General features: G+C 37.0%; 1 protein-coding gene across 7 annotated transcripts; it reads right to left on the minus strand.

The window, feature by feature from the left end:
* Window positions 1-6,350: 6,350 nt before the first annotated feature.
* On the minus strand, window positions 6,351-14,667 carry LOC143347585 (uncharacterized). Of its 7 annotated transcripts, none has more exons than XM_076776866.1 (14): window positions 14,435-14,667; window positions 13,422-13,537; window positions 12,538-12,653; window positions 12,363-12,477; window positions 11,956-12,172; window positions 11,623-11,874; window positions 11,300-11,538; window positions 10,867-10,995; window positions 9,124-10,217; window positions 8,713-9,054; window positions 8,499-8,633; window positions 8,228-8,416; window positions 8,001-8,146; window positions 6,351-7,478 (listed from the first exon to the last, which is right to left on the minus strand). In XM_076776866.1, exons 2-14 carry the CDS (start codon window positions 13,488-13,490, stop codon window positions 7,363-7,365), a joined length of 3,159 nt encoding a protein of 1,052 aa, XP_076632981.1. In that variant the 5' UTR covers window positions 13,491-13,537; window positions 14,435-14,667; the 3' UTR covers window positions 6,351-7,362. The 7 variants fall into 7 exon arrangements, with proteins under 7 accessions (XP_076632981.1, XP_076632984.1, XP_076632983.1 ...); XM_076776869.1 differs by lacking the exon at window positions 14,435-14,667 and adding an exon at window positions 14,254-14,392; XM_076776868.1 differs by lacking the exon at window positions 14,435-14,667 and adding an exon at window positions 14,134-14,152.
* Window positions 14,668-14,816: the final 149 nt, after the last annotated feature.

Genomic DNA, 14,816 nt, shown 5'->3' on the forward strand with positions numbered 1-14,816 from the left:
CGATTGGTTAGGGTTTATTAAATATTCCTTAATATGATACTAATACAAGTATTAGTTTTTGTTTCAGCTCAGATCTATTACAGATCGATTCCAAGGACATCGAGGGAAGACGCCACAACCGCCGAGGGATTCATCCGCCGAGGGATTCACCAACTGAGGGATTCATCCGCCGAGGGACATATAATTCCAAGTACATTAGACTTAAGCTTCGTCGCGAACTTTAAAATTAACGTCGAAGATTTCTTTATTATACGTATCTCCGCGCTCTACCAAGCAATTATAAAACTAGTAGCTTCTTTCTCTCTTTCGTTCCTTCGTTCCCAGCTTCGATCACCACTGTTTCATCAATTGAAACATGTGATCGGCCGTGTAGCTAGTCGGAAAGATCTAATCGCCTTCCCTTGGTAACTCGATCGAGGGAAAATGGTACTTCGCTGGAAGGTGTGGAGTTTCCGTATTCTGCGGAAACGCACACCTTCCAGCGGGAGTCGACCTTGTCTCAGGTACTCTCTCTATGTCAGACAGCCTAAGTCGGGTCTTTCGGGCTCCCGACGGGTTGCGTTGGGGAAATGGAGACCTCGATTCAGGGTTGCAGCATCCGTTTTCCTATAGAGATCTAGTTAGCAAGAGCAGTAGGTTCGATCCCAAGATCAGCTGCACGGTTCAGCATCGCGTCGTGTCGGGTCCCCTACAATCTAGCTTCATCCCTCTTCTAAACGAAATAATTGCTTGACATAACTAAACTAGGAGATCGAAGGAACTTTGCTTCCTTCTATCTCTCTAGTTTACTAAGAATAAAAAAGGGAGATAGATGGAATTTGGATTCCATCCATCTCTCTTCGGGTCTCCACTCGCAGCAACCTCCACGTGGTGAGACCTGGTAATCGGTGTTACCCACGAAGAAGAACTTCTTCATTGTGGGTAACACCGAGCTAATGGCTGCGAATTTAAAACTTTTCTTTAAGATACTAGAGAAAATTATACTGCTTAAAGGGGGAAATTTCTCCTTTTTATCCCTTTTAATGTTTGGGAGTTTAAGAATTAGTTACTAAATCCGTTTTCCTATAGAGATCGAGTTAGAAAGGGCAGTAGGTTCGATCCTCGGATCCGCTGCACGGTTCAGCATCGCGTCACGTCGCGTGTCCCTCGATTTACCTTCATCCTTTTTTAAACGAAATAATTATTTAGTACAACTAAAGTAGAAGATCGAAGGAACACTGCTTCCTTCTATCTCTTTAGTTTAGTAATCTAACTTGTAAAAATGTAAAAGGGAGTTTCGGAAGGTCGACAAAGGCACACTGACACATGCTCTCTTCCTCGATTATTCTGAAGCTGCCCAAAGTAATTTCGGACCGCATCGTGGGAGTCGAAAGAGAAAGGCTCACATTTGTCTTCTCGCTCTTGAACAACTGAAATCCGACCTCCCGTCAACGACATATGATTCGGAATCTCGACTGCCCAGGTATTTTTACTTGCCTTTCCTAGAGTTCATTACTGAACTCTGCAAATTACTCCTGGTTTCTATTTGCCTCAGATGACCTCTGATGACCAGTGCTGACAAAAGTACAGAACTCCCGACAACTTTTGACACCATACAGCGACTGTTACTTACTGCTCCTGATTACTGCTTGCCTCTGCTGGACTCTGCTGACCATCGCTTATATTTCTGACAATCTATAACGATTACTACTGACATCTGCTAACCTCAGTTGGTCTTTGCTGATCTCTGTCAGCGTGTGCTTGTCTCTGCTGAACTTTCCTGGCCTCTGCCGAACGCTACTGACCACTGCAGGTATTTCTGATAACGTATAACGATTAATACTTACTACTGCATGCTCCTACAAGTCTCTGCTTGCCTTTGCAGGTTTCTGCTTGCCTGTGCATGCCTTTGCTGGCCTCTATTGAACACTGCTGACCACCCCTGATGCTTCTGACATCGTATAACAATTACTACATGCTACTGTTCGCCCCTGCTGATCTCTGCTGGCCTCTACTGACCGCCGCTTATATTTCTGACGACGTATAACGATTACTACTGACTTCTGCCTGCCTCCGCTGGACTCTGCTGACCGCTACTGACCACTCCTGTTACTTCTGACAACGTATAACGATTACTACTGACTTCTGCCTGCCTCTGCTGGCCTCTGCTGGCCTCTGCTGACCACTCCTGTTACTTCTGACAACGTATAACGATTACGACTGGCTACTGTCAGCCTCTCCCAGTCTCTGCTGACCTCTGCTGACCACCCCTGATGCTTCTGGCAACGTATAACGATTACAACTTGCTACTGCTTGCCCCTGCTAGTCTCTGCATGCCTCTGCATCCCTCTGCTGACTTCTGCTGGCCCCTGCTGACCACGCTGACCTTTGTTAACAACTTCTAACATGATGTACATGTATTAAAACTTTGTATAATGTAAATCTATGACAATAAATGATATAATTTCAAAGAATTCTATGTGTTCTCGTCACTTTTACATTTCTTTTCCACTCCTCATTATTCCCTAAGTTATAAGAAACCGTTTCTCTACTTAAAATTGGAATTCCAAAGTGCCCGGAGCGTTTTCTGAAATGCCGGTGACCTTGACCCACTTTCGAAACTGGGTCAAGGCCAAATTCTGATTCCCAAAGCGCCCGGAATTTTTCTAAGATTCGATGGCCTTGACCTACTTTCGAAATTGGGTCAAGGCCAAATTCTGATTCTCAAAGCGCCCGGAATTTTTTTAAGATTCGATGGCCTTGACCTACTTTCGAAATTGGGTCAAGGCCAAATCCGGATTCTCAAAGCGCCTGGAATTTTTCTAAGATTCGATGGCCTTGACCTACTTTCGAAATTGGGTCAAGGCCATCCGGATTTCCAAAGCGGCCGGAATTTGTCTAAAATTCGAATGGCCTTGACCTACTTTCGAAATTGGGTCAAGGCCATCCGGATTTCCGAAGCGGCCGGAATTTTTCTAAAATTCGAATGGCCTTGACCCACTTTCGAAATTGGGTCAAGGCCATCCGGATTTCCAAGTCGGCCGGAAGATTTCTGAAATTTCGAATGGCCTTGACCTACTTTCGAAATTGGGTCAAGGCCATCCGGATTTCCAAAGCGCCCGGAATTTTTCTAAGATTCGAATGGCCTTGACCCACTTTCGAAATTGGGTCAAGGCCATCCGGATTTCCAAAGCGCCCGGAATTTTTCTAAGATTCGAATGGCCTTGACCTACTTTCGAAATTGGGTCAAGGCCATCCGGATTTTCAAAGTGCCCGGAACATTTCTAAAATGCTGCTGAACTTGCGAAGAAGGTGGTACGCATCTTATAGGTAAGAAAATGATTTGGAAAGGAAAAGGACGGTAAAAAATGATGAGAACACATAGAATACTTTGAAATTATATCATTTATTGTCATAGATTTACATTATACAAAACTTTAATACATATAAACATATTATATTATATTACATCATGTCACAAGTTGTCAGCAACGGTCAGCAGTGGTCAGCGATGGTCAGCTGACGTCGGGAGATGTTGGCAGAGGCCAGCTTAGGTCGTGAAATGCTGGCAGAGGTCAGCAGAGGCAAGTAGAGTCCAGCAGGGGCAAGCAGTAACAAGTAGTAATCGTTATACGTTGTCGGAAACATCAGGGGTGGTCAGCTGTGGTCAGCAGAGGCTAGCAGTGGCAAGCAGTGGCAAGCAGAGTCCAGCAGGAGCAGGCAGTAGCAAGTTGTAATCGTTATACGTTGTCAGAAGTTTCAGGAGTGGTCAGTAGTGGTCAGCAGAGTCCAATGGAGACAGGCAGAAGTCAGTAGTAATCGTTATACGTTGTCAGAAACATAAGCGGTGGTCAGCAGGGGCCAGCAGAGGCTGGGAGGGGCTAACTGTAGCCATTCATAATCGTTATACGTTGTCAGAAGTAACAGGAGTGGTCAGCAGCGGTCAGCGGAGGCCAGCGGAGGCTGGCAGACGTCAGTAGTAATCGTTATACGTTGTCAGAAGTAACAGGAGTGGTCAGTAGCGGTCAGCAGAGTCCAGCGGAGGCAGGCAGAAGTCAGTAGTAATCGTTATACGTTGTCAGAAGTAACAGGAGTGGTCAGCAGCGGTCAACAGAGGCCAGCGGAGGCCAGCGGAGGCTGGCAGAAGTCAGTAGTAATCGTTATACGTTGTCAGAAATTCCAGGAGTGGTCAGCAGCGGTCAGCAGAGGCTGGGAGAGACTAATAGTAGCCTGTCGTAATCGTTATACGTTGTCAGAAGTAACAGGAGTGGTCAGCAGCGGTCAGCAGAGGCCAGTGGAGACCTGTTGACGGATATTAGTTGTTCAAGAGCAAGAAGGGAAGTGTGAGCCTTTCTCTCTCGACTCCCACGAGACGGTTCGAACTTACTTTGGGCAGCTTCGGTGAATCAAGAAAGAGGGCATATATCATTTTGTCTTTGTCGACCCTCCGAGGTCTTTCTTTCATATACACATCCCATGTTTGTTTGACAGATGCAATAAATGCCTTTACTCGATTCTCTGATTGGACAAGCATATTTTGTTCATAAAGTAGGCAAATAAATTTAGTACAGCTTTCCTTACAAAAGCTTTCTTTCTTAATTTGAAAATGTAATATCAAATCCATGTAGATAGTTATAATAATTGTTCATTCGGCTATTATTTAAAAAATTGTTGTACATTAAATGAATAATAATGGTTGACCCCATGGATTTCCCCAATCGGTTTTGGGCAGCGTCGGATGGAGCCGTTTTGAACTGACGTACGGAGTTGGTACTCCTGCCTGTGGGAAGATACGAATTGTTGAAAATTGGGCAACCTACTGTAATTTTTACACATGAATAAAGGTGCCAGAAGCACCGAAGGTGCTCTCTCACACTATGCCAGATCACGCGTACGTGCACGCAGAGTTTCGGAAAGTCGACAAAGTCGCATGCCTTCTTTCTCGATTCTCCGAAACCGCCCAAAGTAATTTCAGTCCACCTCGTGGGAGTCGAGAGAGCCACCCAAGTTTGTCGTGGAATAGTTCGTTACCTCTACGATAGATGGCGCTTATTTTTTGGACCTCAAACCCTCTGGTGCTAAAAAGCCCAAGCTTGTCGAGAAATCCATCTAGCGTGGACGATACGAACTATTCCACGACAAACTTGGGCGTTTTAGCACCAGAGGGCCTGAGGTCGGTAAATAAGCACCATCTAGCGTGGGCGGTACGAACTATTCCACGACAAACTTGGGCGTTTTAGCACCAGAGGGTTTGAGGTTCAAAAATAAGCGCCATCTAGCGTTGACGGTAACGAACTATTCCACGACAAACTTGGGCGGCTCTCTCGACTCTTACAAAGGCATATCTTCTCTTCTTTTCTCTTCTCTTTAATTACCAGTAATATATCTTAGTTCCTTCGATATGAAAATAATGAAAGCACTTGGTGGAACATTTTGACAAGCATGTATTTCTTCATGTTTCCCTAGTTGGAAACAACGTTAAATATTAATATTAATATTTTAGTTAATTATGAAATTAATACTATTTTCATTTTTACTTTTGTGTGTCACGTATTTATTTATACCTAATAGGAGTTATGTTTACATGTGTGTGTGTGTGTATGTATGTTGTGTGTTAACTTGTTAATAAATTTAAAAAGTATCGGCAGTTTCATATACATAGTATTAAAACATTTTAATATTTAATTTTACGGTATCGATCAAGTATCAATTCTCCATGATGAATTAAACGAGTTTTGATTCTGTATAACGCAACTCGATTCTTGGTTTCAACACAAATTAAGGGAGTAGCACCCTGTTCTCTTGTAAAAAAGTTACTAAAATTACGGTGCACCCAGAACTTTGTCTTTTCTCTTTATACATATTCGTATTATAAGTTTACTAAGAAACTCGTATGCCAAATTAAACAATCTCAAACGTCACTTCTACGTTCTATTCCTCCAGCTGTTATAACAGCTTTATTTCGATTATATTATACGTCTACATAGATTCGCTGGTGAGTAAATCCTTTCATCGTGTCACGATTTCTTCCTTTCATTTTGTTACTAAGTTATCCACACTAGTCGGCGTTATCTCCAAAACCAAGGATGTCTCGCTACTCTTAGTTTTGTTAAAATAAGAAATAAGATAAACTATTAAATTTGAATATTTGCCCTTTTATTGTGTCAATACGATCCCGATTCAGCGACACAATGAAAGGGATTTAAATGGGATAACAATGCGGGCCACTCTAACATGTGTATATATTTGCATTATATTGTATTTACACAACTATTTGCGCGTCTATTAATTTCGTGTGTATCGTATACGTGTACTTTTACGTTTGCCAACTAATACTATAAAGAAGTTATGTTAAATAATCAAAAAGTACATGATGTTAATAAGAGTGTTGTATTATTTCACACTTTACATTTTATATTAAATTGAAAAATCGAGTAGCAAAGAGCAATTTAATAAAAATTAAAAGTAAAAAAAGCAAAAGGTTCATACCGGATTCGAAACTAAAACTTTCATACCTTGAACCATTTATGTCAGGCTCTATATCCGCGAATACTATAGAGAACGGAGTGAAGTTTTTTTCTATTTTCAAAACTAGCACAATGTAAAATTTCCAATTCTTTAACAAAATTATTAATGTGTACCCAATGTTTCTTACAAAGGTGAATAGATCGACATCGACCCCTATAATATAAGCTGGGTCCCGTGACAAAATTCGCTCGTTCGAAAAATCATGATCCCCCTTCCTCCTTCTTGTGAATTTAATATGTTCTACATACACGTCATTGTAGCAAGTCACAGCACCTCCAAAGGTAACGAAAATACATTCACTTCTCTACGTGAAAGTTGCGTTTTAAGCAACACTGTATATGTTAACTCATACCTTACAAGTTAAAACACTTTTGAAATACAGTCACTTTGTTTTATTCAACGCACTTATGTGTTTATCATTTACGGAATTCGCAATTAATATTGTAATGACTTCAATAAATTATTAATAAAAATAAGGAGAATATTCTTAAATAATCCTATTATAATTATACATTGTTAACTAACCAGACTTTCATATTGAACGAAATTTAATACTTTCGTTATCATTGAAAATATCAGATTTAAGTGGGACATTCTGTACATTTCAATACTATTGATTTGTGATTACTTCGAAATATATAGCTGTCAAGTCGTACACATTTTTTTACAGATGACAGAAAATTATCGCAACAGTCATGTACACTCTGTAACAATCACGTTGTAATTCTTACTACATTTCAACTGGTGGAGAGTACTAGTATACACCATTTCGTCTGCTTTTGTTTGGAATATTATCGATAACGACATCTGTACTAGTTTTTATATTACATTTATGACTAATAAATAGTACATATGTCAAACCTTTCTTTTACGCAACTTAGCTTTTGCTTCCTTCAATAAAAGATCGAATGTGTTATCTTCGCCAGTCTGTGGTATGTGCGCACTACTAGGAGAGCTGCTTGCCATGCCATCTACCAGAAATAGTGTATCATATTTAAAAATTTACTATAATTATTCCCATGCAGAATAATTCTAAAGATAAAATTGTGGTACAAGATTAAACAAATTAAATTATCCTCTAAATTAACATCCGACGGTAGCCATTTTGACGCGTAGACCCGCCGCTTAAAGCTCAGACACTTGTTGTCGAACAACCTCATATCGATATATATCGATACGCTCGATGTTGCTCTATCTCGTTCGTTCTCAACATTCTATAAAAACGAACTGGCGATGCCAATTTTCATTTCTCACCAAAGAATTACTGTACAACTTTATTATTATTATTTCGTAATAAATAATGCAATCTATACTCGCAACTAGATATAGCTTGCACACTTTATTAGAACAAAATAATAATTCAAGTTATTTAAATAGCTATTAAAACACTTTCATCTAATGCATTAATTTCATCTCAAAAGTTTGGCTACCTTTATATTCGATCTCCTTAAATTAAGCACACGATGCAGCAATCAAGTATAAATTATTCTTACCAAGGTCAGCATATTTCACTTTACAAAAAGCTCGGCGTCCACCGAAACATAAATCATATCTGGGTAAACTTGGGTCATCATTACCATGTTCTACTGCCTCGTACGCGTCATTTTTATAAGCGAATGTTACAAAACCGTAATTGTCGCTAAAATATGTCGAAAAATTTAGATATTTTTCTTACCTTCTTTAGGAACAAACAAAAGAATTATAGTGTATCGAAAGTTACCCATGTTCGCGGAAATGTATACTAATGTCTACAACAGGGCCAAAGATTTCAAATCTTCGGTGCAAATCAGCTTTAGTTATTCCTTCGTCTAAACGACCGACATAAATCACCCTCCGTTCTTCCACTTGTCTTTGTTTTTCTCTATCGTACCAAGTATCATACGCTTTCCGATAAGAACTCGATGGTGATCTAATACAATTAAAATTACGTATACTTTCATCGAAATAGAGCTATTTCATAATAAAAAATATTTCTTGAACAAATTATTTACCTTCTCCAATCTCTATAACTACGATAACTGCTCGAGGAATGTCGTCTCTGTCTGTCATAACTTCTACGATAGCGTCTTTCTTTTTTCCGCCGACTTGACCATTTACTTCTTCCGAAATTTGAACGAGACGAAGATCTAAAATTATGATTATTGTACCTTTTGAAGACAAACGATACTTTTTACGTTTTCCTTTATACATTTCGCGAATAGATACCTTGAACAGCTAGAATATTCAGAGGAACCCTGCGACCTCGATCTGGATGATCTAGAACGTGATCGTGAGTATCTCGATCCTGAACTGAAAGTAGATCTAGTATTTGAACGTGAACGTGAACGAGACGACCAACTACTACTTGAACTGACAGAGCTACGACGATGGCTTATTCTGCGATGACGTGTATTGCTTCGTTTACGAGATCTGCTTCGACTACTACTGCTTCTACTTCTGCTTCTACTGCTACTTTTACTTTTACTTCTTGATCTAGATCGGCTTGAACTAGAACTAATTCTGTGTTTCCTACAAGACTGTTGACTTGTATTTGGAATATGTTTAGCTCTGAAAATTTTTAAAATTTGTTAAACAATATTTATTCGATGGAAGTAAACCACTTTTGGTCGCATTTACCTTTGTTCCTCGTGTCTTTCATCGACATTAATCGAAGACTTTGGAGGAAATTCGAATACAGTTTCGTAAGTTTGTATTTCTACGTTACAAGTGGGTGGTTTCGGACGAAGCTTTTCTTCATCTATGTCCGCTTTTGGTTTTAAAACCGACACAATTTCCCTTTCCAACCAATTCAGATTCCCAAGATCGTCTTTGACAGGTTCAGTTGTAGTAGAAGCATGATGAACATATATCAATGTCATAGGTTGTATCGGTGAATTTGTTCTACTATTATCACTACGATTTTGCTCCCTTCTACTTCTGTATTCTGCTAAATTCAGTTTTCTACGAGGAAGTTTTTTCTCCTCTTCTTTTGGAAAACTTTGTTCTGTGTCTTGAACGATAATATTGTGAACTTTGTCCATTAATCCATTAGAAATAGTTATTATACTTTCGTTAGAGGTAGTCATTAAAACTGGTACTTGTATATTAAGCGGTTTCTTTAACACGGAAACCATTTGTTTTGTTTTCTGATTCCCGGTTTTTACAGTTTTCGTTTTACTTAAAACACCCCGTTGTAATTGCAAAATGCTTGTTGCTAAAGCCGAGCGTATTTTCATTTGCTGCGTTGAATTATTTAAAGTCTCACTGTGAACTTGGCTAGTACAGTTTGATATGTTACTTGAACTATTAATATTTTGATCATTTTCTTGTTCTGCTGGTGTTTCTTCCTTAGTTTCATTTTGCAATTCTCCGTCGACTTGAATATCATTGAATACTGTAACTCCCGACTCTTCGTTATTATTACTTATTTTGTTTGATTCTAAACTACTATTATCTTTACTTGCACTGCCTTCAGTCGAATATTCTCTCCTTTTTGTTACAGTTTTGTTCAAATGTGACGAAATTATTTGTTTTTCGTTTATTGTATACGAATTAGATGGTTGCCAGCCATCATCCTTAAATGCAGTTGCTTTTTCACTGCCATTAAGTTGTCTTTCAAACTCACAATTACTATCTGAACTACTAGCGGAGGAATTGCTACTGCTACAATAATCATGATCCAAATGGACTAGTCCACCATCAATCGCCCTACTTTTAGTATTATTTGTCACCTAACACAATAAAATATTTATTTACATTTCTGAAAGAAATATACTCATCATAATATTAAAATTATGTTTAACTCGTTGATTGCCATAGATCTACTTGATGTAATAATTCTCAATTTCGATCTTCTTATTTATTTTATTCTTTTATGAATCATTCATACTCGCGAGTCAACGTATTAAACTTATCCATTTACATATTATGAAAGTTAAATGAAAAGTAATACGTCCATCATCAATTTTCGTTTATCACGGGAATTTGTTGGGGGATTGGGACGGGATTTCAAAATCTTCGATATCTCGAATATGTTCGATATATTCTCGAATGACGATATTTCCAGCTATCAAAAGTAGCCGTTTACTTTATCTTTTTCTATGCCTAGAAACTATGAAGTTCGTCGATATCGAACCGGCATTCGATCATCGATATGTTCGCAAAGTCCAACAAATTAAGAAACAAGAAACTTATTCATCTTTGACAGAAATACGCGATGATAGAATGGTAAATGCAGTTAACAAAATAGTTCGTTTTAAAGATTAATTCCCCAGCACATTTACTAGTTTATCTTTATATAAATTAGTCATAGAAATGGAGGTATTATTTTTTCAATTCTTCGAAAGAAAGAGACATTACTAATACGTTTATATACTTAACTATTTTCAGAAGCTTATTTCGAGAAAGTGTTGCAGCCGCATCTTGCATGCGCGTTCCATTGCTGCGACCACTACTTTGTGCATTCGACATTGGAGGTATTATCGAAATCAGCTTTTTACGCCCCGACGTCTAATATAATATAATTGTATTGTAGCATTCGTGATTTGAGTCTTTCGCGGTCGAAAATGTTAGTATTCGTGGCTTCTGAGTTGCCTGCAACTTGATGAACTTTTCGCGGCATCTGCCCAGAAGCCATGAATATTATAACATATTCAATATTAATTTGATTTTCTTTCGGTTTAGAGAAAAAAGAATCGATTTATTTGATCATTTACCAGACTTGGATTTTTCACAGGCGACTATTTTAATTAAATTATTCAGGCCATAATGACTACTGCTTAAATTTATAATAATTAATTTTTAGAGTAATTACCTTTATCTTTTCAATCACTCCTTTAGGCAGAGCATCTTTGATATTTTTATGCAGATTTGAAATCTGTGATCTTTTTGTGGTGATTCCGGACTGTTTTACACGTTGTTGAGTCTTAGTAGGTTTAATATGTGAATCCTGTTCAGATCCTGTACTAATTTTGGGAGATGTATATGATATTGCAGTATTTTCGGAAGCTTCAAACTGTTCTAGTAAACTTTCTACGGTTCCCGCTTCCAAAACTGTAATAACAAATATTAATCACTTCAAACATATTTATACATTTTTTATTTAAAATATATTTAAACGTAACCAGTATATTTTACCTGGTAAATGATTTCGAATGGATTCGTTATTATGCTGTGTAGAATTTTCATTCTTCTTTTGTTTTGCTAATACATTTGTAGTGACACCAATGCCTATGCTATCACATTTATGTACGTTCTTTTTCTGTTTACTTTCCTTTTTTGCATGTTTGGGCTCTCTTGGTAGTGATTTAGGTTCTGCTTCTATTTTTTTATGCCCACTTTCTATGGAATCACTTATTTTATGATATGGATTCTGTTCTATTATCTCTTCTATAAAAAATGCGAACTTTTATTGCAACAGAAATAATTATTAATTAAATGACAATAATATAAACTTGAAATTAAATAAACCTATATCATTAGTACTGCTTTCCGATTCTTGTGTACTCTGACTGCTTTGAAGAGATTCCTTTTCTAAATGCTTTTGATTTGTTTTTAAATAATTAGGTTTTAAAGTGAGTATAGATTGTTCATCTTGAAATACACTTTCTGAAATACAAAAGCTTTTTTTATCAGTAGTATTCATGCATAATCCTATTACATCCATATATTCATCCGTGTCTGTGGCCTAAAAACAGGTTGTATAAGTTTACTCTGCAAATAACAAATAATATAACAATAAAGCCGGGGGCACACGAGCGTCGGAGCGACGTGCGTTTCTATGTTTTTTCAATTGTAAGACAAGGAAGGGCATAAAAACGGACGTCGTTTCGACATTCGTGTGCCCCCGGCGTAAGAATGACAAATATTAGTGTCACCTGTAAATAGCCAATGTGTTCTTGCCAATCTGTAAGAACTTTTGCAAAATCTTCTTTAATATTATCAATTTTAGGAATTTCTGAAATTGATATTTCATCCATGTCCTCTGTACGTCTAAAATACATAATGCGTTTTATTTCGATAAATTTGGTGCAATACAACAAATCTACTTACTCATGTTCATTGCTCCATAAACTATCAGAATTTACAATGTCAAGGTGTGTTTCCATATAATCAAAATCATTTTCAACCATATGCATTAACAAATCTTGAGGTTTCTCCATTAAATTCTGTTAAATATGATATATTTTACAATGCTTACATTAATATGAGTTAAAGTTAGGAAGTATTATTTCTCAAATATATATATCTTATAACAATCACAAAACAGTAAAAATAATATTAACTTAAATATTACTGGTGAATTATTGAAAAACTGTAAATGAAACTTTTCCTTGGATGTTTGTTTCCATCTCTTTCAGATTGAAAAATACCAAACCAACAGCACAAATGATAAATCTAATTTAATTTTTGCAAAGTGTAAGAAAAGTCTATATATCATGCTTTGACAAGCATAGAGGTAAATATTTATGTAATGAAAACTCTGTTGCATTAGAATTTAAGTAAAACATTAAATAAACATACTCATAAATGGTTCAACTTGATAATATAACATAATAATGACATATTAATTACTATATAACTATAAAGTATAATTTACATGCATGTAACCATTTACACAATGTATAGGCATTATGGAAAATACTGACTGTTTAAAATAAACTGCTTAATTTGACCTCTTAGATGAAACTAAGAAAAATTTATTATACAAAAATGACAGTGTACTGAAAATTCATTGATGAATAACACCAAAATATTATTTTGTACATTTGAAGAAAGCCAAGGAAACCAACTCCAGAATGACCATGTTTGCATAAAGGTACAAGAGAAATACAGTAAATATACACAAGAAAACACTCGCAAAGAGTGCAAGAGTTTATCAGTAACAGGACACGAATTGTTTAGTTTTTTGATAAAAAATTAAATAAACGCGTTACCTGGTCCATGGGCAATGAGAAATCAGTAAAGTGTTCTTCATCATGAAAATTTAAATATCCTGTTTCCATGATATGTCTTAAAATATTTGAATATAACGATGTCCTGTACTATTAGCCTGTAATTTAAAGTATTAATACAAAAGTGAGTGAGAAGCTTAACAAAATGAAAAGTACGAACCATGCGTTTATTTAAGGTTATGTTCAAAACAATGGTAATGTGGTCAATTTCGATACAAGTATATTAAAATTCATATTTAGCCTAAACTATTATTTAAATCTTAAGTATACTACAGCGCTTACGGCCGCGATAATTCAAGTAAAATAAAATTGAGCAGAGAATATGAAATTTGAACATTTTACCCCGTGTAAATGTGAAAACGCTAAAGATCGACGAACGCGAGGTACCGTTACTCCGATATAGGTGTACGAGAGAATTTAAAACATCTTATCACATAAACGTACTTTCCATATAAAATATAGCGTAACGTATCGATAAAAGCTCAAATTATAAAACTGCCTCGATAATCACAACTACCACACGATTTTAAATGCACGTCCGGGCCTCGTTCTTAGGGATGATTTACGCTTGCTCACGCGTACACATATGTGTGCAAATGACCGACCATGCCACCAACCGTGTGCACGTGTACCCGTAATGCGTGTAGAAATAAAGCATACGACATATATGTACAACCCGCTTAAAACACCACACCTCCAGGTAACTCTATAGAATTATTAAAAGTCAATGTGAAATTTCAACATAGGGCAATTATTAACATGCCTTTGCGTTACTTTCTATGTCATTATCTACAATACGGTTATTATTTCTCACATGTTTTTACATAATAATATACAAAACGAGCAGCATGTGTCACTTGTAATCGACGGATGGCTAGTTACATATGTAAATTAAAATTTACTTGGACGAGTAACGCGTCTTCGTGTAATATTGCACTGTAAACAGTATTTGAACATCTCGGTATTTACATATGATCTTAATATTATATACTTACACGGTATGTATAAGCATTAACAGCTACGCACACGTGATCGACACGTCTATGCACGTTTATCCCGGTACCACCATGCGCCCCACTGCACAGACACCTAGTTATTTGCACCCACGTTGAAATGATGTTATATTTTAACCAACGCGTTGCGTTTACTATTGTTACCACTTTAAAATGTAAATGTCTATAAATTTAATGTAATATGAAATAACCTATGTAATTACCGTTGTCTAAAACAGAATTACGAGATAAATAAAATTGTATTTTTAGGTATAGCTTTAACATTTTGTAACAATTCTGCGGCTTATTTATTATATAAGTCAGTATTGCCACCCTTTTTGCTTGTTACCTTATCCTTATAAGGCCTGTATCCATTACCCACGAA

Source organism: Colletes latitarsis, chromosome 11 (assembly GCF_051014445.1).
Source record: "Colletes latitarsis isolate SP2378_abdomen chromosome 11, iyColLati1, whole genome shotgun sequence".
In the NCBI taxonomy this organism is placed as follows: Eukaryota; Metazoa; Arthropoda; class Insecta; order Hymenoptera; family Colletidae; genus Colletes; species Colletes latitarsis.

Bases quoted from the DNA above. Each gene is read 5' to 3' on its own strand.
- LOC143347585 (XM_076776866.1), bottom strand. From the start codon at position 13,490: ATGGAAACAGGATATTTAAATTTTCATGATGAAGAACACTTTACTGAT. The intron at 10,996-11,299 runs GTAATTACTCTA...ATATTATATTAG, and splicing joins GAGTGATTGAAAAGATAAAG to ACGTCGGGGCGTAAAAAGCT. The intron at 8,147-8,227 runs GTAACTTTCGAT...GACATATTTTAG, and splicing joins ATACATTTCCGCGAACATGG to CGACAATTACGGTTTTGTAA.